The sequence below is a fragment of the Salvelinus alpinus genome, chromosome 31, assembly GCF_045679555.1.
Source record: "Salvelinus alpinus chromosome 31, SLU_Salpinus.1, whole genome shotgun sequence".
Classification (NCBI taxonomy): domain Eukaryota; kingdom Metazoa; phylum Chordata; class Actinopteri; order Salmoniformes; family Salmonidae; genus Salvelinus; species Salvelinus alpinus.
Window position 1 is genome coordinate 39,284,169 of NC_092116.1, and position 20,741 is coordinate 39,304,909.

At 39.9% G+C, this 20,741-nt stretch overlaps 3 protein-coding genes across 5 annotated transcripts in view; 2 read left to right on the plus strand and 1 right to left on the minus strand.

The window, feature by feature from the left end:
* Nucleotides 1-20,741, minus strand: part of LOC139561635 (butyrophilin subfamily 3 member A2-like) — a 1,433,431-nt gene that overhangs the window by 1,407,402 nt on the left and 5,288 nt on the right. The window contains exon 1 of one of the 2 annotated variants that reach the window (XM_071378863.1): nt 13,812-14,045. The exons of the other annotated variant lie outside the window; for it this stretch is intronic. Coding sequence (XP_071234964.1) covers nt 13,812-13,884 — 73 coding nt within the window. The 5' untranslated portion in view covers nt 13,885-14,045. Of the gene's footprint in view, nt 1-13,811; nt 14,046-20,741 lie in introns of those variants that run through there. 2 annotated transcript variants of the gene reach the window in all.
* Nucleotides 1-20,741, plus strand: part of LOC139561637 (low affinity immunoglobulin gamma Fc region receptor II-b-like) — a 286,052-nt gene that overhangs the window by 188,316 nt on the left and 76,995 nt on the right. The gene's annotated exons all lie outside the window — the stretch shown is intronic.
* The window catches only part of LOC139561632 (Fc receptor-like protein 5), a gene marked incomplete in the record, with an annotated part of 1,233,720 nt that overhangs the window by 131,697 nt on the left and 1,081,282 nt on the right, over nt 1-20,741 (plus strand).

Consider the following 20,741-nt stretch of genomic DNA (forward strand, 5'->3'; position numbering starts at 1 on the left):
TCAGTTAGGTTGTTAGTTCTATCAGTTAGGTTGTTAGTTCTATCAGTTAGGTTACTAGAGAAGCAGACTGGTTGTTAGTTCTATCAGTTAGGTTGTTAGAGAAACAGACTGGTTGTTAGTTCTAACAGTTAGGTTGCTAGGGAAGCAGACTGGTTGTTAGTTCTATCAGTTAGGTTGCTAGAGAAGCAGACTGGTTGTTAGTTCTATCAGTTAGGTTGTTAGAGAAGCAGACTGGTTGTTAGTTATATCAGTTAGGTTGTTAGAGAAGCAGACTGGTTGTTAGAGAAGCAGACTGGTTGTTAGTTCTATCAGTTAGGATGCTAGAGAAGCAGACTGGTTGTCAGAGAAGCAGACTGGTTGTTAGAGAAGCAGACTGGTTGTTAGAGAAGCAGACTGGTCGTTAGTTCTATCAGTTAGGTTACTAGAGAAGCAGACTGGTTGTTAGTTCTATCAGTTAGGTTACTTGAGAAGCAGACTGGTCGTTAGTTCTATCAGTTAGGTTGCTAGAGAAGCAGACTGGTTGTTAGAGAAGCAGACTGGTTGTTAGTTATATCAGTTAGGTTACTAGAGAAACAGACTGGTTGTTAGAGAAGCAGACTGGTTGTTAGAGAAGCAGACTGGTTGTTAGAGAAGCAGACTGGTTGTTAGTTCTATCAGTTAGGTTGTTAGAGAAGCAGACTGGTTGTTAGTTCTATCAGTTAGGTTGTTAGAGAAGCAGACTGGTTGTTAGAGAAGCAGACTGGTTAGGTTACTAGAGAAGCAGACTGGTTGTTAGTTCTATCAGTTAGGTTACCACCTCTTTAAGGAATACCTAGGATAGGATAAAGTAATCCTTCTCACCCCCCCCCCCCCCCCTTAAAAGATTTAGATGCACTATTGTAAAGTGGCTGTTCCACTGGATGTCATAAGGTGAATGCACCAATTTGTAAGTCGCTCTGGATAAGAGCGTCTGCTAAATGACTTAAATGTAATGTAAATGTAAATGGTTGTTAGTTCTATCAGTTAGGTTGTTAGAGAAGCAGACTGGTTGTTAGTTCTATCAGTTAGGTTGCTAGAGAAGCAGACTGGTTGTTAGTTCTATCAGTTAGGTTACTAGAGAAGCAGACTGGTTGTTAGTTCTATCAGTTAGGTTGTTAGAGAAGCAGACTGGTTGTTAGTTCTATCAGTTAGGTTACTAGAGAAGCAGACTGGTTGTTAGTTCTATCAGTTAGGTTGTTAGAGAAGCAGACTGGTTGTTAGTTCTAACAGTTAGGTTGCTAGGGAAGCAGACTGGTTGTTAGTTCTATCAGTTAGGTTGCTAGAGAAGCAGACTGGTTGTTAGTTCTATCAGTTAGGTTGTTAGAGAAGCAGACTGGTTGTTAGTTATATCAGTTAGGTTGTTAGAGAAGCAGACTGGTTGTTAGAGAAGCAGACTGGTTGTTAGTTCTATCAGTTAGGATGCTAGAGAAGCAGACTGGTTGTCAGAGAAGCAGACTGGTTGTTAGAGAAGCAGACTGGTTGTTAGAGAAGCAGACTGGTCGTTAGTTCTATCAGTTAGGTTACTAGAGAAGCAGACTGGTTGTTAGTTCTATCAGTTAGGTTACTTGAGAAGCAGACTGGTCGTTAGTTCTATCAGTTAGGTTGCTAGAGAAGCAGACTGGTTGTTAGAGAAGCAGACTGGTTGTTAGTTCTATCAGTTAGGTTACTAGAGAAACAGACTGGTTGTTAGAGAAGCAGACTGGTTGTTAGAGAAGCAGACTGGTTGTTAGAGAAGCAGACTGGTTGTTAGTTCTATCAGTTAGGTTGTTAGAGAAGCAGACTGGTTGTTAGTTCTATCAGTTAGGTTGTTAGAGAAGCAGACTGGTTGTTAGAGAAGCAGACTGGTTAGGTTACTAGAGAAGCAGACTGGTTGTTAGTTCTATCAGTTAGGTTGTTAGAGAAGCAGACTGGTTGTTAGTTCTATCAGTTAGGTTACTAGAGAAGCAGACTGGTTGTTAGTTCTATCAGTTAGGTTGTTAGAGAAGCAGACTGGTTGTTAGTTCTATCAGTTAGGTTGTTAGAGAAGCAGACTGGTTGTTAGTTCTATCAGTTAGGTTGTTAGTTCTATCAGTTAGGTTGTTAGAGAAGCAGACTGGTTGTTAGTTCTATCAGTTAGGATGTTAGAGAAGCAGACTGGTTGTTAGTTCTATCAGTTAGGTTGTTAGAGAAGCAGACTGGTTGTTAGAGAAGCAGACTGGTTGTTAGTTCTATCAGTTAGGTTACTAGAGAAGCAGACTGGTTACTAGAGAAGCAGACTGGTTGTTAGAGAAGCAGACTGGTTGTTAGAGAATTAGACTGGTTGTTAGTTCTATCAGTTAGGTTACTAGAGAAGCAGACTGGTTGTTAGAGAAGCAGACTGGTTGTTAGAGAAGCAGACTGGTTGTTAGTTCTATCAGTTAGGTTGTTAGAGAAGCAGACTGGTTGTTAGTTCTATCAGTTAGGATGTTAGTTCTATCAGTTAGGTTGTTAGAGAAGCAGACTGGTTGTTAGAGAAGTAGACTGGTTGTTAGTTCTATCAGTTAGGTTGTTAGAGAAGCAGACTGGTTGTTAGTTCTATCAGTTAGGTTACTAGAGAAGCAGACTGGTTGTTAGTTCTATCAGTTAGGTTGTTATAGTAGCAGACTGGTTGTTAGTTCTATCAGTTAGGTTGTTAGAGAAGCAGACTGGTTGTTAGTTCTATCAGTTAGGTTACTAGAGAAGCAGACTGGTTGTTAGTTCTATCAGTTAGGTTACTAGAGAAGCAGACTGGTTGTTAGAGAAGCAGACTGGTTGTTAGAGAAGCAGACTGGTTGTTAGTTCTATCAGTTAGGTTGTTAGAGAAGCAGACTGGTTGTTAGTTCTATCAGTTAGGTTACTAGAGAAGCAGACTGGTTGTTAGTTCTATCAGTTAGGTTACTAGAGAAGCAGACTGGTTGTTAGTTCTATCAGTTAGGTTGTTAGAGAAGCAGACTGGTTGTTAGTTCTAACAGTTAGGTTGTTAGAGAAGCAGACTGGTGGTTAGTTATGTTAGGTTGCTAGAGAAGCAGACTGGTTGTTAGTTCTATCAGTTAGGTTGTTAGAGAAGCAGACCGGTTGTTAGTTCTAACAGTTAGGTTGTTAGAGAGGCAGACTGGTGATTGTTCTATCAGTTAGGTTGTTAGAGAGGCAGACTGGTTGTTAGTTCTATCAGTTAGGTTGTTAGTTCTATCAGTTAGATTGTTAGAGAAGCATACTGGTTGTTAGTTCTATCAGTTAGGTTGCTAGAGAAGCAGACTGGTTGTTAGTTCTATCAGTTAGGTTACTAGAGAAGCAGACTGGTTGTTAGTTCTATCAGTTAGGTTGTTAGAGAAGCAGACTGGTTGTTAGTTCTATCAGTTAGGTTGTTAGAGAAGCAGACTGGTTGTTAGTTCTATCAGTTAGGTTGCCAGAGAAGCAGACTGGTTGTTAGTTCTATCAGTTAGGTTGTTAGTTCTATCAGTTAGGTTGCTAGAGAAGCAGACTGGTTGTTAGTTCTATCAGTTAGGTTACTAGAGAAGCAGACTGGTTGTTAGTTCTATCAGTTAGGTTACTAGAGAAGCAGACTGGTTGTTAGTTCTATCAGTTAGGTTGTTAGAGAAGCAGACTGGTTGTTAGTTCTATCAGTTAGGTTGTTAGAGAAGCAGACTGGTTGTTAGAGAAGCAGACTGGTTGTTAGGGAAGCAGACTGGTTGTTAGTTCTATCAGTTAGGTTGTTAGAGAAGCAGACTGGTTGTTAGTTCTATCAGTTAGGTTACTAGAGAAGCAGACTGGTTGTTAGTTCTATCAGTTAGGTTGTTAGAGAAGCAGACTGGTTGTTAGAGAAGCAGACTGGTTGTTAGTTCTATCAGTTAGGTTGTTAGAGAAGCAGACTGGTTGTTAGTTCTATCAGTTAGGTTACTAGAGAAGCAGACTGGTTGTTAGAGAAGCAGACTGGTTGTTAGAGAAGCAGACTGGTTGTTAGTTCTATCAGTTAGGTTACTAGAGAAGCAGACTGGTTGTTAGTTCTATCAGTTAGGTTACTAGAGAAGCAGACTGGTTGTTAGAGAAGCAGACTGGTTGTTAGAGAAGCAGACTGGTTGTTAGTTCTATCAGTTAGGTTACTAGAGAAGCAGACTGGTTGTTAGAGAAGCAGACTGGTTGTTAGAGAAGCAGACTGGTTGTTAGAGAAGCAGACTGGTTGTTAGAGAAGCAGACTGGTTGTTGGTTCTATCAGTTAGGTTGTTAGAGAAGCAGACTGGTTGTTAGTTCTATCAGTTAGGTTACTAGAGAAGCAGACTGGTTGTTAGAGAAGAAGACTGGTTGTTAGAGAAGCAGACTGGTTGTTAGAGAAGCAGACTGGTTGTTAGAGAAGCAGACTGGTCGTTAGTTCTATCAGTTAGGTTACTAGAGAAACAGACTGGTTGTTAGTTCTATCAGTTAGGTTGTTAGAGAAGCAGACTGGTTGTTAGTTCTATCAGTTAGGTTGTTAGAGAAGCAGACTGGTTGTTAGAGAAGCAGACTGGTTGTTAGTTCTATCAGTTAGGTTACTAGAGAAGCAGACTGGTTGTTAGTTCTATCAGTTAGGTTTTTAGAGAAGCAGACTGGTTGTTAGTTCTATCAGTTAGGTTGTTAGAGAAGCAGACTGGTTGTTAGTTCTATCAGTTAGGTTGTTAGAGAAGCAGACTGGTTGTTAGTTCTATCAGTTAGGTTGTTAGAGAAGCAGACTGGTTGTTAGAGAAACAGACTGGTTCTAAGTTCTATCAGTTAGGTTGTTAGAGAAGCAGACTGGTTGTTAGTTCTATCAGTTAGGTTGTTAGAGAAGCAGACTGGTTGTTAGAGAAACAGACTGGTTCTAAGTTCTATCAGTTAGGTTGTTAGAGAAGCAGACTGGTTGTTAGTTCTATCAGTTAGGTTACTAGAGAAGCAGACTGGTTACTAGAGAAGCAGACTGGTTGTTAGAGAAGCAGACTGGTTGTTAGAGAAGCAGACTGGTTGTTAGTTCTATCAGTTAGGTTACTAGAGAAGCAGACTGGTTACTAGAGAAGCAGACTGGTTGTTAGAGAAGCAGACTGGTTGTTAGAGAAGCAGACTGGTTGTTAGTTCTATCAGTTAGGTTACTAGAGAAGCAGACTGGTTGTTAGAGAAGCAGACTGGTTGTTAGAGAAGCAGACTGGTTGTTAGAGAAGCAGACTGGTTGTTAGAGAAGCAGACTGGTTGTTAGTTCTATCAGTTAGGTTGTTAGAGAAGCGGACTGGTTGTTAGAGAAGCAGACTGGTTGTTAGAGAAGCAGACTGGTTGTTAGAGAAGCAGACTGGTTGTTAGAGAAGCAGACTGGTTGTTAGAGAAGCAGACTGGTTGTTAGTTCTATCAGTTAGGTTACTAGAGAAGCAGACTGGTTGTTAGTTTTATCAGTTAGGTTGTTAGAGAAGCAGACTGGTTGTTAGTTCTATCAGTTAGGTTGTTAGAGAAGCAGACTGGTTGTTAGAGAAGCAGACTGGTTGTTAGGGAAGCAGACTGGTTGTTAGTTCTATCAGTTAGGTTGTTAGAGAAGCAGACTGGTTGTTAGTTCTATCAGTTAGGTTACTAGAGAAGCAGACTGGTTGTTAGTTCTATCAGTTAGGTTGTTAGAGAAGCAGACTGGTTGTTAGAGAAGCAGACTGGTTGTTAGTTCTATCAGTTAGGTTGTTAGAGAAGCAGACTGGTTGTTAGTTCTATCAGTTAGGTTACTAGAGAAGCAGACTGGTTGTTAGAGAAGCAGACTGGTTGTTAGAGAAGCAGACTGGTTGTTAGTTCTATCAGTTAGGTTACTAGAGAAGCAGACTGGTTGTTAGTTCTATCAGTTAGGTTACTAGAGAAGCAGACTGGTTGTTAGAGAAGCAGACTGGTTGTTAGAGAAGCAGACTGGTTGTTAGTTCTATCAGTTAGGTTACTAGAGAAGCAGACTGGTTGTTAGAGAAGCAGACTGGTTGTTAGAGAAGCAGACTGGTTGTTAGAGAAGCAGACTGGTTGTTAGAGAAGCAGACTGGTTGTTAGTTCTATCAGTTAGGTTGTTAGAGAAGCAGACTGGTTGTTAGTTCTATCAGTTAGGTTACTAGAGAAGCAGACTGGTTGTTAGAGAAGAAGACTGGTTGTTAGAGAAGCAGACTGGTTGTTAGAGAAGCAGACTGGTTGTTAGAGAAGCAGACTGGTCGTTAGTTCTATCAGTTAGGTTACTAGAGAAACAGACTGGTTGTTAGTTCTATCAGTTAGGTTGTTAGAGAAGCAGACTGGTTGTTAGTTCTATCAGTTAGGTTGTTAGAGAAGCAGACTGGTTGTTAGAGAAGCAGACTGGTTGTTAGTTCTATCAGTTAGGTTACTAGAGAAGCAGACTGGTTGTTAGTTATATCAGTTAGGTTGTTAGAGAAGCAGACTGGTTGTTAGTTCTATCAGTTAGGTTTTTAGAGAAGCTGACTGGTTGTTAGTTCTATCAGTTAGGTTGTTAGAGAAGCAGACTGGTTGTTAGTTCTATCAGTTAGGTTGTTAGAGAAGCAGACTGGTTGTTAGAGAAACAGACTGGTTCTAAGTTCTATCAGTTAGGTTGTTAGAGAAGCAGACTGGTTGTTAGTTCTATCAGTTAGGTTACTAGAGAAGCAGACTGGTTACTAGAGAAGCAGACTGGTTGTTAGAGAAGCAGACTGGTTGTTAGAGAAGCAGACTGGTTGTTAGTTCTATCAGTTAGGTTACTAGAGAAGCAGACTGGTTACTAGAGAAGCAGACTGGTTGTTAGAGAAGCAGACTGGTTGTTAGAGAAGCAGACTGGTTGTTAGTTCTATCAGTTAGGTTACTAGAGAAGCAGACTGGTTGTTAGAGAAGCAGACTGGTTGTTAGAGAAGCAGACTGGTTGTTAAAGAAGCAGACTGGTTGTTAGTTCTATCAGTTAGGTTGTTAGAGAAGCGGACTGGTTGTTAGAGAAGCAGACTGGTTGTTAAAGAAGCAGACTGGTTGTTAAAGAAGCAGACTGGTTGTTAGTTCTATCAGTTAGGTTGTTAGAGAAGCAGACTGGTTGTTAGTTCTAACAGTTAGGTTGTTAGAGAAGCAGACTGGTTGTTAGTTCTATCAGTTAGGTTGTTAGAGAAGCAGACTGGTTGTTAGTTCTATCAGTTAGGTTGTTAGAGAAGCAGACTGGTTGTTAGTTCTATCAGTTAGGTTGTTAGAGAAGCAGACTGGTTGTTAGTTCTAACAGTTAGGTTGTTAGAGAAGCAGACTGGTTGTTAGTTCTATCAGTTAGGTTACTAGAGAAGCAGACTGGTTGTTAGAGAAGAAGACTGGTTGTTAGAGAAGCAGACTGGTTGTTAGAGAAGCAGACTGGTTGTTAGAGAAGCAGACTGGTCGTTAGTTCTATCAGTTAGGTTACTAGAGAAACAGACTGGTTGTTAGTTCTATCAGTTAGGTTGTTAGAGAAGCAGACTGGTTGTTAGTTCTATCAGTTAGGTTGTTAGAGAAGCAGACTGGTTGTTAGAGAAGCAGACTGGTTGTTAGTTCTATCAGTTAGGTTACTAGAGAAGCAGACTGGTTGTTAGTTATATCAGTTAGGTTGTTAGAGAAGCAGACTGGTTGTTAGTTCTATCAGTTAGGTTTTTAGAGAAGCTGACTGGTTGTTAGTTCTATCAGTTAGGTTGTTAGAGAAGCAGACTGGTTGTTAGTTCTATCAGTTAGGTTGTTAGAGAAGCAGACTGGTTGTTAGAGAAACAGACTGGTTCTAAGTTCTATCAGTTAGGTTGTTAGAGAAGCAGACTGGTTGTTAGTTCTATCAGTTAGGTTACTAGAGAAGCAGACTGGTTACTAGAGAAGCAGACTGGTTGTTAGAGAAGCAGACTGGTTGTTAGAGAAGCAGACTGGTTGTTAGTTCTATCAGTTAGGTTACTAGAGAAGCAGACTGGTTACTAGAGAAGCAGACTGGTTGTTAGAGAAGCAGACTGGTTGTTAGAGAAGCAGACTGGTTGTTAGTTCTATCAGTTAGGTTACTAGAGAAGCAGACTGGTTGTTAGAGAAGCAGACTGGTTGTTAGAGAAGCAGACTGGTTGTTAAAGAAGCAGACTGGTTGTTAGTTCTATCAGTTAGGTTGTTAGAGAAGCGGACTGGTTGTTAGAGAAGCAGACTGGTTGTTAAAGAAGCAGACTGGTTGTTAAAGAAGCAGACTGGTTGTTAGTTCTATCAGTTAGGTTGTTAGAGAAGCAGACTGGTTGTTAGTTCTAACAGTTAGGTTGTTAGAGAAGCAGACTGGTTGTTAGTTCTATCAGTTAGGTTGTTAGAGAAGCAGACTGGTTGTTAGTTCTATCAGTTAGGTTGTTAGAGAAGCAGACTGGTTGTTAGTTCTATCAGTTAGGTTGTTAGAGAAGCAGACTGGTTGTTAGTTCTAACAGTTAGGTTGTTAGAGAAGCAGACTGGTTATTAGTTCTATCAGTTAGGTTGTTAGAGAAGCAGACTGGTTGTTAGTTCTATCAGTTAGGTTGTTAGAGAAGCAGACTGGTTGTTAGTTCTATCAGTTAGGTTGTTAGAGAAGCAGACTGGTTGTTAGTTCTATCAGTTAGGTTGTTAGAGAAGCAGACTGGTTGTTAGTTCTATCAGTTAGGTTGTTAGTTCTATCAGTTAGGTTGTTAGTTCTATCAGTTAGGTTGTTAGTTCTATCAGTTAGGTTACTAGAGAAGCAGACTGGTTGTTAGTTCTATCAGTTAGGTTGTTAGAGAAGCAGACTGGTTGTTAGTTCTATCAGTTAGGTTGTTAGTTCTATCAGTTAGGTTGTTAGAGAAGCAGACTGGTTGTTAGTTCTATCAGTTAGGTTGTTAGTTCTATCAGTTAGGTTGTTAGTTCTATCAGTTAGGTTGTTAGTTCTATCAGTTAGGTTACTAGAGAAGCAGACTGGTTGTTAGTTCTATCAGTTAGGTTACTAGAGAAGCAGACTGGTTGTTAGTTCTATCAGTTAGGTTGTTATAGAAGCAGACTGGTTGTTAGTTCTATCAGTTAGGTTGTTAGAGAAGCAGACTGGTTGTTAGTTCTATCAGTTAGGTTGTTAGTTCTATCAGTTAGGTTGTTAGAGAAGCAGACTGGTTGTTAGTTCTATCAGTTAGGTTGTTAGAGAAGCAGACTGGTTGTTAGTTCTAACAGTTAGGTTGTTAGAGAAGCAGACTGGTTGTTAGTTCTATCAGTTAGGTTGTTAGAGAAGCAGACTGGTTGTTAGTTCTATCAGTTAGGTTACTAGAGATGCAGACTGGTTACTAGAGAAGCAGACTGGTTGTTAGTTCTATCAGTTAGGTTGCTAGAGAAGCAGACTGGTTGTTAGTTCTATCAGTTAGGTTGTTAGAGAAGCAGACTGGTTGTTAGTTCTATCAGTTAGGTTACTAGAGATGCAGACTGGTTGTTAGAGAAGCAGACTGGTTGTTAGTTCTATCAGTTAGGTTACTAGAGATGCAGACTGGTTGTTAGTTCTATCAGTTAGGTTGTTAGAGAAGCAGACTGGTTGTTAGTTCTATCAGTTAGGTTGCTAGAGAAGCAGACTGGTTGTTAGTTCTATCAGTTAGGTTGTTAGAGAAGCAGACTGGTTGTTAGAGAAGCAGACTGGTTGTTAGTTCTATCAGTTAGGTTGTTAGAGAAGCAGACTGGTTGTTAGTTCTATCAGTTAGGTTACTAGAGAAGCAGACTGGTTGTTAGAGAAGCAGACTGGTTGTTAGAGAAGCAGACTGGTTGTTAGTTCTATCAGTTAGGTTGTTAGAGAAGCAGACTGGTTGTTAGAGAAGCAGACTGGTTGTTAGTTCTATCAGTTAGGTTACTAGAGAAGCAGACTGGTTGTTAGAGAAGCAGACTGGTTGTTAGAGAAGCAGACTGGTTGTTAGTTCTATCAGTTAGGTTACTAGAGAAGCAGACTGGTTGTTAGAGAAGCAGACTGGTTGTTAGAGAAGCAGACTGGTTGTTAGAGAAGCAGACTGGTTGTTAGAGAAGCAGACTGGTTGTTAGTTCTATCAGTTAGGTTGTTAGAGAAGCAGACTGGTTGTTAGTTCTATCAGTTAGGTTACTAGAGAAGCAGACTGGTTGTTAGAGAAGAAGACTGGTTGTTAGAGAAGCAGACTGGTTGTTAGAGAAGCAGACTGGTTGTTAGAGAAGCAGACTGGTCGTTAGTTCTATCAGTTAGGTTACTAGAGAAACAGACTGGTTGTTAGTTCTATCAGTTAGGTTGTTAGAGAAGCAGACTGGTTGTTAGTTCTATCAGTTAGGTTGTTAGAGAAGCAGACTGGTTGTTAGAGAAGCAGACTGGTTGTTAGTTCTATCAGTTAGGTTACTAGAGAAGCAGACTGGTTGTTAGTTATATCAGTTAGGTTGTTAGAGAAGCAGACTGGTTGTTAGTTCTATCAGTTAGGTTTTTAGAGAAGCAGACTGGTTGTTAGTTCTATCAGTTAGGTTGTTAGAGAAGCAGACTGGTTGTTAGTTCTATCAGTTAGGTTGTTAGAGAAGCAGACTGGTTGTTAGAGAAACAGACTGGTTCTAAGTTCTATCAGTTAGGTTGTTAGAGAAGCAGACTGGTTGTTAGTTCTATCAGTTAGGTTACTAGAGAAGCAGACTGGTTACTAGAGAAGCAGACTGGTTGTTAGAGAAGCAGACTGGTTGTTAGAGAAGCAGACTGGTTGTTAGTTCTATCAGTTAGGTTACTAGAGAAGCAGACTGGTTACTAGAGAAGCAGACTGGTTGTTAGAGAAGCAGACTGGTTGTTAGAGAAGCAGACTGGTTGTTAGTTCTATCAGTTAGGTTACTAGAGAAGCAGACTGGTTGTTAGAGAAGCAGACTGGTTGTTAGAGAAGCAGACTGGTTGTTAGAGAAGCAGACTGGTTGTTAGAGAAGCAGACTGGTTGTTAGTTCTATCAGTTAGGTTGTTAGAGAAGCGGACTGGTTGTTAGAGAAGCAGACTGGTTGTTAAAGAAGCAGACTGGTTGTTAAAGAAGCAGACTGGTTGTTAGTTCTATCAGTTAGGTTGTTAGAGAAGCAGACTGGTTGTTAGAGAAGCAGACTGGTTGTTAGTTCTATCAGTTAGGTTGTTAGAGAAGCAGACTGGTTGTTAGTTCTAACAGTTAGGTTGTTAGAGAAGCAGACTGGTTGTTAGTTCTATCAGTTAGGTTGTTAGAGAAGCAGACTGGTTGTTAGTTCTATCAGTTAGGTTGTTAGAGAAGCAGACTGGTTGTTAGTTCTATCAGTTAGGTTGTTAGAGAAGCAGACTGGTTGTTAGTTCTAACAGTTAGGTTGTTAGAGAAGCAGACTGGTTATTAGTTCTATCAGTTAGGTTGTTAGTGAAGCAGACTGGTTGTTAGTTCTATCAGTTAGGTTGTTAGAGAAGCAGACTGGTTGTTAGTTCTATCAGTTAGGTTGTTAGAGAAGCAGACTGGTTGTTAGTTCTATCAGTTAGGTTGTTAGAGAAGCAGACTGGTTGTTAGTTCTATCAGTTAGGTTGTTAGTTCTATCAGTTAGGTTGTTAGTTCTATCAGTTAGGTTGTTAGTTCTATCAGTTAGGTTACTAGAGAAGCAGACTGGTTGTTAGTTCTATCAGTTAGGTTGTTAGAGAAGCAGACTGGTTGTTAGTTCTATCAGTTAGGTTGTTAGTTCTATCAGTTAGGTTGTTAGTTCTATCAGTTAGGTTGTTAGTTCTATCAGTTAGGTTACTAGAGAAGCAGACTGGTTGTTAGTTCTATCAGTTAGGTTACTAGAGAAGCAGACTGGTTGTTAGTTCTATCAGTTAGGTTGTTATAGAAGCAGACTGGTTGTTAGTTCTAACAGTTAGGTTGTTAGAGAAGCAGACTGGTTGTTAGTTCTATCAGTTAGGTTGTTAGAGAAGCAGACTGGTTGTTAGTTCTATCAGTTAGGTTGTTAGTTCTATCAGTTAGGTTGTTAGAGAAGCAGACTGGTTGTTAGTTCTATCAGTTAGGTTGTTAGAGAAGCAGACTGGTTGTTAGTTCTAACAGTTAGGTTGTTAGAGAAGCAGACTGGTTGTTAGTTCTATCAGTTAGGTTGTTAGAGAAGCAGACTGGTTGTTAGTTCTATCAGTTAGGTTACTAGAGATGCAGACTGGTTACTAGAGAAGCAGACTGGTTGTTAGTTCTATCAGTTAGGTTGCTAGAGAAGCAGACTGGTTGTTAGTTCTATCAGTTAGGTTGTTAGAGAAGCAGACTGGTTGTTAGTTCTATCAGTTAGGTTACTAGAGATGCAGACTGGTTGTTAGAGAAGCAGACTGGTTGTTAGTTCTATCAGTTAGGTTACTAGAGATGCAGACTGGTTGTTAGTTCTATCAGTTAGGTTGTTAGAGAAGCAGACTGGTTGTTAGTTCTATCAGTTAGGTTGCTAGAGAAGCAGACTGGTTGTTAGTTCTATCAGTTAGGTTGTTAGAGAAGCAGACTGGTTGTTAGAGAAGCAGACTGGTTGTTAGTTCTATCAGTTAGGTTGTTAGAGAAGCAGACTGGTTGTTAGTTCTATCAGTTAGGTTACTAGAGAAGCAGACTGGTTGTTAGAGAAGCAGACTGGTTGTTAGAGAAGCAGACTGGTTGTTAGTTCTATCAGTTAGGTTGTTAGAGAAGCAGACTGGTTGTTAGAGAAGCAGACTGGTTGTTAGTTCTATCAGTTAGGTTGTTAGAGAAGCAGACTGGTTGTTAGTTCTGTCAGTTAGAATTTATAATGATATAAAGACCTACCTCTATAGTCATTACCCTAATCTATAATGGTACTGATATAAAGACCTACCTCTATAGTCATTACCCTAATCTATAATGGTACTGATATAAAGACCTACCTCTATAGTCATTACCCTCATCTATAATGTCACAGATATAAAGATGAATCCTCTACCTCTATGGACATTAATCTAATCTTAATACTTAACCGTAACATAACCCTTTGTTCCCAAATCTAACCGTAATTATTTCGACCTGGTGATTCTACTCTTCCTTGGCTTCAGCCATATTTATGACTAAAGAGAAAATGTTTTACGATCTGAATTATTTGTAACAACTACAAAAAGATATATATTTTTTTTAGCTAGAGCCGCACCTGCCCTGAATGACGGGTCGCCACTGATCTCTTCAACTCAGATGGTAAAACGTCTCCTCTTTCTAGTCATAAACATGGCGACACTTCCTGTAGCTTAACGATGTTCGCCATTCTCTACTTTATGCGCCACTTCGATACAGCTACGATTTTCGTAACAATTTAGGAGAGCATTTTCGTTAACCCTTTTCCTAACTTAAAGTAATTAAACTACTTATCCTAACCTGCTACGAAACAGTCACTGCCGTATCGAAGTATTGTGTAAATAGTGTTTGTCTGCCACGGACACCCTACAGCACCACCACACCCAAACTGCCCTGTCTGATGGAGATGGAGATGACCCTGACTGCAGCGTCTTCCACGGACACCACCCTACAGCCTCACCACACCCCAAACTGTCCTGTCTGCCACGGACACCACCCTACAGCACCACCACCCTACAGCACCACCACACCCCAAACTGTCCTGTCTGCCACGGACACCACCTTACAGCACAACCACCCTACAGCACCACCACCCTACAGCACCACCACACCCCAAACTGCCCTGTCTGCCACGGACACCACCCTACAGCACCACCACCCTACAGCACCACCACACCCCAAACTGTCCCGTCTGATCAGACGACAAGACATCTACATTTCCTGCACTCGGTTTTGATCCTGAACTTGAATTCTCCCCGTTTATTTCTTATTAATATTAAGTTCAGATAATAAAATAGCCTACAGGCTAAATAATAAAGGAATAATGTTGTGGCCTACCTGTCGTTATCAATGAAACACTGATGAACAGAATCCCAAAACACCACACCACCGAGGTCGGAAAGGTCTTCATTTCACTAACAAAACAAGTCTGACTCCAAGGTAAAGCTGTTTGTAACTGGTAAATAAAACTATTAGGAGTTTAGAAAAATAAACCAAAAAAGTTGAAAGACTAATTTGGCAACGAACAGAAATGTAACACGTCTGTTCCAGAAATAACGGAGAAAAGAGTGGTGGAGTTTCACACTTTACTTTCACTTTCACTTCCAGTACTTCTAGTTGCATATCATCTCGCGATATCTAGCTCCATCTAGTGTTCTGATATGGACATTAACTTCATGTCAAATGTCATAAAACAAATACAGAACAAATGTGAATCGTGAAATTAATGTGACAACAACTAGGCTGTAATTAATATTTCAACTAGTAACAACTTACGATGTGAAATGACCCAAGAACATTGATCATATAAAATGAATGTGACTTTCACTGTCAGTTGTTGACTAGCTAGCTATGTGTGAGCAGTACGGCAGAAATTACACTAATTTAATCAGAGAGAAAGGTAGAGTTATCACCATGTTGCTGCAAGATACTTAACTAATGATTCTGGAATAATTCAGTATTATAGATATACTCCCTGGGGGCTGTAGATATTATAGATATACTCCCTGGGGGCTGTAGATATTATAGATATACTCCCTGGGGGCTGTAGATATTATAGATATACTCCCTGGGGGCTGTAGATATTATAGATATACTCCCTCGGGGCTGTAGATATTATAGATATACTCCCTGGGGGCTGTAGATATTATAGATATACTCCCTTGGGGCTGTAGATATTATAGATATACTCCCTGGGGGCTGTAGATATTATAGATATACTCCCTGGGGGCTGTAGATATTATAGATATACTCCCTTGGGGCTGTAGATATTATAGATATACTCCCTGGGGGCTGTAGATATTATAGATATACTCCCTCGGGGCTGTAGATATTAGAGATATACTCCCTGGGGGCTGTAGATATTATAGATATACTCCCTGGGGGCTGTAGATATTATAGATATACTCCCTGGGGGCTGTAGATATTATAGATATACTCCCTGGGGGCTGTAGATATTATAGATATACTCCCTGGGGGCTGTAGATATTATAGATATACTCCCTGGGGGCTGTAGATATTATAGATATACTCCCTGGGGGCTGTGGATATACTCGCTGCATCTGGTGCTCAGATTTTTTTAAATGTAACCTTTATTTTAACTAGGCAAGTCAATTAAGAACAATTCTTATTTACAATGACGACCTACACCGGCCAAACCCAGATGACACTGGGCCAATTGTAGGCAGCCCTATGGGACTCCCAATCACAGCAGGCTGTGATACCCTGGTTTGATTCCAGGCTGTGTCTGTAGTGACGCCTCAAGCACATATTAGAATATCATATTGGAACAATAGTGAATATTAGGGAGCCCTGATATGAACATATTGGAATATCATATTGGAACAATAGTGAATATTAGGGAGCCCTGATATGGACATATTGGAATATCATATTGGAACAATAGTGAATATTAGGGAGCCCTGATATGGACATATTGGAATATCATATTGGAACAATAGTGAATATTAGGGAGCCCTGATATGGACATATTGGAATATCATATTGGAACAATAGTGAATATTAGGGAGCCCTGATATGGACATATTGGAATATCATATTGGAACAATAGAAAATTTCACATCGTAAGTTGTTACTAGTTGAAATATTTACTACAGTCTACTTGTTGTCACGTTTATTTCACGATTCCTATTTGTGCACATATCTGTTTTTAGGACATTTGACAAAGTTAATGTGCAGCATGGTAAGTATTCATAATACTTTTAATAAATACGAACACTTGAACAAAAACAACAAAGCGGCAAACGAGTTAGGGTACAAGTTAGTGGAAGTAATTTGTACATGTAGGTAGGGGTAAAGTGACTATGTATAGATAATAAACAGCGAGTAGCAGCAGTGTACAAAAGGGGGGAGGGGGTATTCAGTGTAAATGTCCAGTGGCAGTTTTATTAATTGTTCAGCAGTCTTAAGACTTGGGCGTAGAAGCTGTTGAGGAGCCTTTTGGTCCTAGACCTGGCACTCCGGTACCGCTAGCCGTGCGGTAGCAGAGACAACAGTCAATAATTTGGGTGACTGGGATCTCTGACAATTTTATGGGATTTCCTCTGACATCGCCTATTATATAGGTCATGGATGGCAGGAAGCTTGGCCCCAGTGATGTACTACCCTCTGTGTTGTTGCCTACTTTTACCACCTGGGGGCGGCCCGTCAGGAAGTCCAGGATCCAGTTGCAGAGGGAGGTGTTTAGTCCCAGAGACCTTAGCTTAGTGATGAGCTTCGTGTGCACCATGGTAGTGAATGCTGAGCTGTAGTCAGTGAACAGCATTCTCACATAGGTGTTCCTTTTGTCCAGGTGAGAAAAGGCAGTGTGGAGAGTGATTACGTCATATGTGGATCTTTCGGGGCGGTATGTGAATTGGAGTGGGTCTAGGGTGTCCGGGAGGATGCTGTTGATGTGAGCCATGACCAGCCTTTCAAACCTGGAATGGAGTATTTAGAAGATACTCAAGGCCCTGGGGGCTGTAGGGGGAACCTGGAATGGAGTATTTAGAAGATACTCAAGGCCCTGGGGGCTGTAGGGGAAACCTGGAATGGAGTATTTAGAAGATACTCAAGGCCCTGGGGGCTGTAGGGGAAACCTGGAATGGAGTATTTAGAAGATACTCAAGGCCCTGGAGGCTGTAGGGGAAACCTGGAATGGAGTATTTAGAAGATACTCAAAGCCCTGGGGGCTGAAGGGGAAACCTGGAATGGAGTATTTAGAAGATACTCAAGGCCCTGGGGGCTGAAGGGGAAACCTGGAATGGAGTATTTAGAAGATACTCAAGGCCCTGGGGGCTGTAGGGGAAACCTGGAATGGAGTATTTAGAAGATACTCAAGGCCCTGGGGGCTGTAGGGGGAACTTGGAATGGAGTATTTAGAAGATACTCAAGGCCCTGGGGGCTGTAGGGGAAACCTGGAATGGAGCATTTAGAAGATACTCAAGGCCCTGGGGGCTGTAGGGGAAACCTGGAATGGAGTATTTAGAAGATACTCAAGGCCCTGGGGGCTGTAGGGGAAACCTGGAATGGAGCATTTAGAAGATACATAAAGGGAAGTGGGTGAAATTAAAAACGAAGTGGTTGTGATGTCATTCAGAACAGATTAAAAACAGGCTACATGATTGAGGAAAATAATTTATTTCATTCTATATGTTACAAAGACAAAAGCAATATCTTACCGTGATGATTAATTGAAAAATTATGTTTTTTTGCACAAAACAACCACAATAAAAAAATAGGACTACATTAGTTTAATGTTTAAATGAAATAAATTATGCTGCACTATTCTAGAGACCAAAATGGGAAAATAAAGATAATAATTATAATATAATTCTCCTCTCCTGTATGTTTTCTATCTCTGTAACATGTAACGGTATAACATTATACTGAACCTGTAACAATAATGCCTGAACCTCAACACCTATCAGTTGATCTGTATAGACATGAAAAGTTAAGGCATTTACAATGTATCAACCATAATGCTATACAGTATATGACCAGTATATGACTGCTGTTAAAGCTGCTGAATGAATAATACAACACACATTATATTAAAACACATTCCAATCAGAATAATACATGTATCAGTTAATAGATCACATTTGATCAAATGCCACTATTGTTCCAGCAGGTGGAGCTACAATGTAACAACATACAGCATTGTGACTCACAGTTCTATATTAGAATTCCATGAGTTCCATTCTGATGGTTGTTATGGTGATCAGGTGATCTCAGCCTCACTCTTCTTCAACATGATCACCTGTTCAACACAGAAGTAGTTCATCAGTGTGGCCATGTATTTACTTATCCAATACAGAACCACTTAGAAATGGAAATCATATCAGATGATTTACTAGTCAATACTGTGCTACTTAGAATCCTATCAAATTACTTCCAATGAGGTTCCTGCTTATGTCCAGTTCTCCCTTATCAATACCAGGGCTATTTACTATTTATCAAAACCAGGGCAATTTACTATTTATCAATATCAGGGCTATTTACTCCATATAAATATCAGGGCTATTTACTCCATATAAATATCAGGGCTATATGCTCTTTATCAATACCAGGGCTATTTACTCCTTATCAATACCAGGGCTATTTGCTCCTTATCAATACCAGGGCTATTTACTTATTTTCAATACCCAGGCTATTTACTCCTAAATGCACCAATTCATATCAGTTCCATTACATATTATGGTAGTTAGTCCCTCCTACTTTCTACCTCTACTAAGAGGTAATATAATATTGTACACACTGTGATCAGAACACCATATTGTGGTAGTTGACTCTAATCCATCCTACTTTCTACTTCTACTAAGAGGTAATATAATATAGTACACACTGTGTTAAGAATAACATATTGTGACCCTGCAGATGTTGTGTTGTAAGGTAGAAACTCAACTAATTGGTCTTGGTGGGTCTTCCTGGGTATCCTGGTTTCACCTAAACAGACAGTTATATTAAACATGGTTCAATCAGAGCTACAGTTATCAACACTTTACAACATGGTTCAATCAGAGATACAGTTATCAACACTTTACAACATGGTTCAATCAGAGATACAGTTATCAACACTTTACAACATGGTTCAATCAGAGATACAGTTATCAACACTTTACAACATGGTTCAATCAGAGATACAGTTATCAACACTTTACAACATGGTTCAATCAGAGCTACAGTTATCAACACTTTAAACATGGTTCAATCAGAGATACAGTTATCAACACTTTACAACATGGTTCAATCAGAGATACAGTTATCAACACTTTACAACATGGTTCAATCAGAGATACAGTTATCAACACTTTACAACATGGTTCAATCAGAGATACAGTTATCAACACTTTACAACATGGTTCAATCAGAGCTACAGTTATCAACACTTTAAACATGGTTCAATCAGAGATACAGTTATCAACACTTTACAACATGGTTCAATCAGAGATACAGTTATCAACACTTTACAACATGGTTCAATCAGAGCTACAGTTATCAACACTTTACAACATGGTTCAACCAGAGCTACAGTTATCAACACTTTACAACATGGTTCAATCAGAGATACAGTTATCAACACTTTAAACATGGTTCAATCAGAGATACAGTTATCAACACTTTACAACATGGTTCAATCAGAGATACAGTTATCAACACTTTACAACATGGTTCAATCAGAGATACAGTTATCAACACTTTACAACATGGTTCAATCAGAGATACAGTTATCAACACTTTACAACATGGTTCAATCAGAGCTACAGTTATCAACACTTTACAACATGGTTCAACCAGAGCTACAGTTATCAACACTTTACAACATGGTTCAATCAGAGATACAGTTATCAACACTTTACAACATGGTTCAATCAGAGATACAGTTATCAACACTTTACAACATGGTTCAATCAGAGCTACAGTTATCAACACTTTACAACATGGTTCAATCAGAGCTACAGTTATCAACACTTTAAACATGGTTCAATCAGAGATACAGTTATCAACACTTTACAACAGGGTTCAATCAGAGATATAGTTATCAACACTTTAAACATGGTTCAATCAGAGATACAGTTATCAACACTTTACAACATGGTTCAATCAGAGCTACAGTTATCAACACTTTACAACATGGTTCAATCAGAGATACAGTTATCAACACTTTACAACATGGTTCAATCAGAGATACAGTTATCAACACTTTAAAACATGTCTCAGTATTTTGAGTCACTGTGATACAATTCTGATTTACAGCAGGTATTCTGTTGGAAATTAGGTGATCCTGTATAAACTCAGGTTCTCACCTTGAGTCCTGCTCCTGCAGCCTTTCACCAGCAGTATGATGGTCACCAGCAGGTAGGGAGACCCCACCAGTAGACTACACAACAGCCTGGGTAGAGACATGGACAACACTGGGACTGCTGGAGATGGAATGAGAGCTGGAATCATGTTGGGCATGGAAATAAAATGACAAAATTAAAATATACACACAAACACACACTCACACATATACAGTTGAAGTTGGAAGTTTACATACAGTACACCTTAGCCAAATACATTTAAACTCAGTTTTTCACAATTCTGACATTTAATCCTAGTAAAAATTCCCTGTTTTAGGTCAGTTAGGATAACCACTTTATTTTAAGAATGTGAAATGTCAGAATAACAGTAGAGAGAATGATTTATTTCAGCTTTTATTTCTTTCATCACATTCCCAGTGGGTCAGAAGTTTACATACACTCAATTAGTATTTGGTAGCATTGCCTTTAAATTAAATTAACTTGGGTCAAACGTTTTGCCTTCCACAAGCCACAATAATCAATCAATCAATCAAATCTATTTATGAAGCCCTTCTTACATCAACTGATGTCACAAAGTGCTGTACAGAAACCCAGCCTAAACCCCAAACAGCAAGCAATGCAGGTGTAGAAGCACAGTGGCTAGGAAAAACTCCCTAGAAAGGCAGGAACCTAGGAAGAAACCTAGAGAGGAACCAGGTTCTGAGGGGTGGCCAGTCCTCTTCTTGCTGTGCCGGGTGGAGATTATAACAGAACATGGCCAAGATGTTAAAATGTTCATAGATGACCAGCAGGGTCAAATAATAATAATCACAGTGGTTTTCGAGGGTGCAACCAGTCAGCACCTCAGGAGGTAATGTCAGTTGGGGTTTCATAGCCGATCATTCGGAGTATCTTTTTTTCCGTAGCAGTGCAGACGTGGCTTGTCGTCCTCTCATTTACTTTTTATATTTTTTTGTATACATTT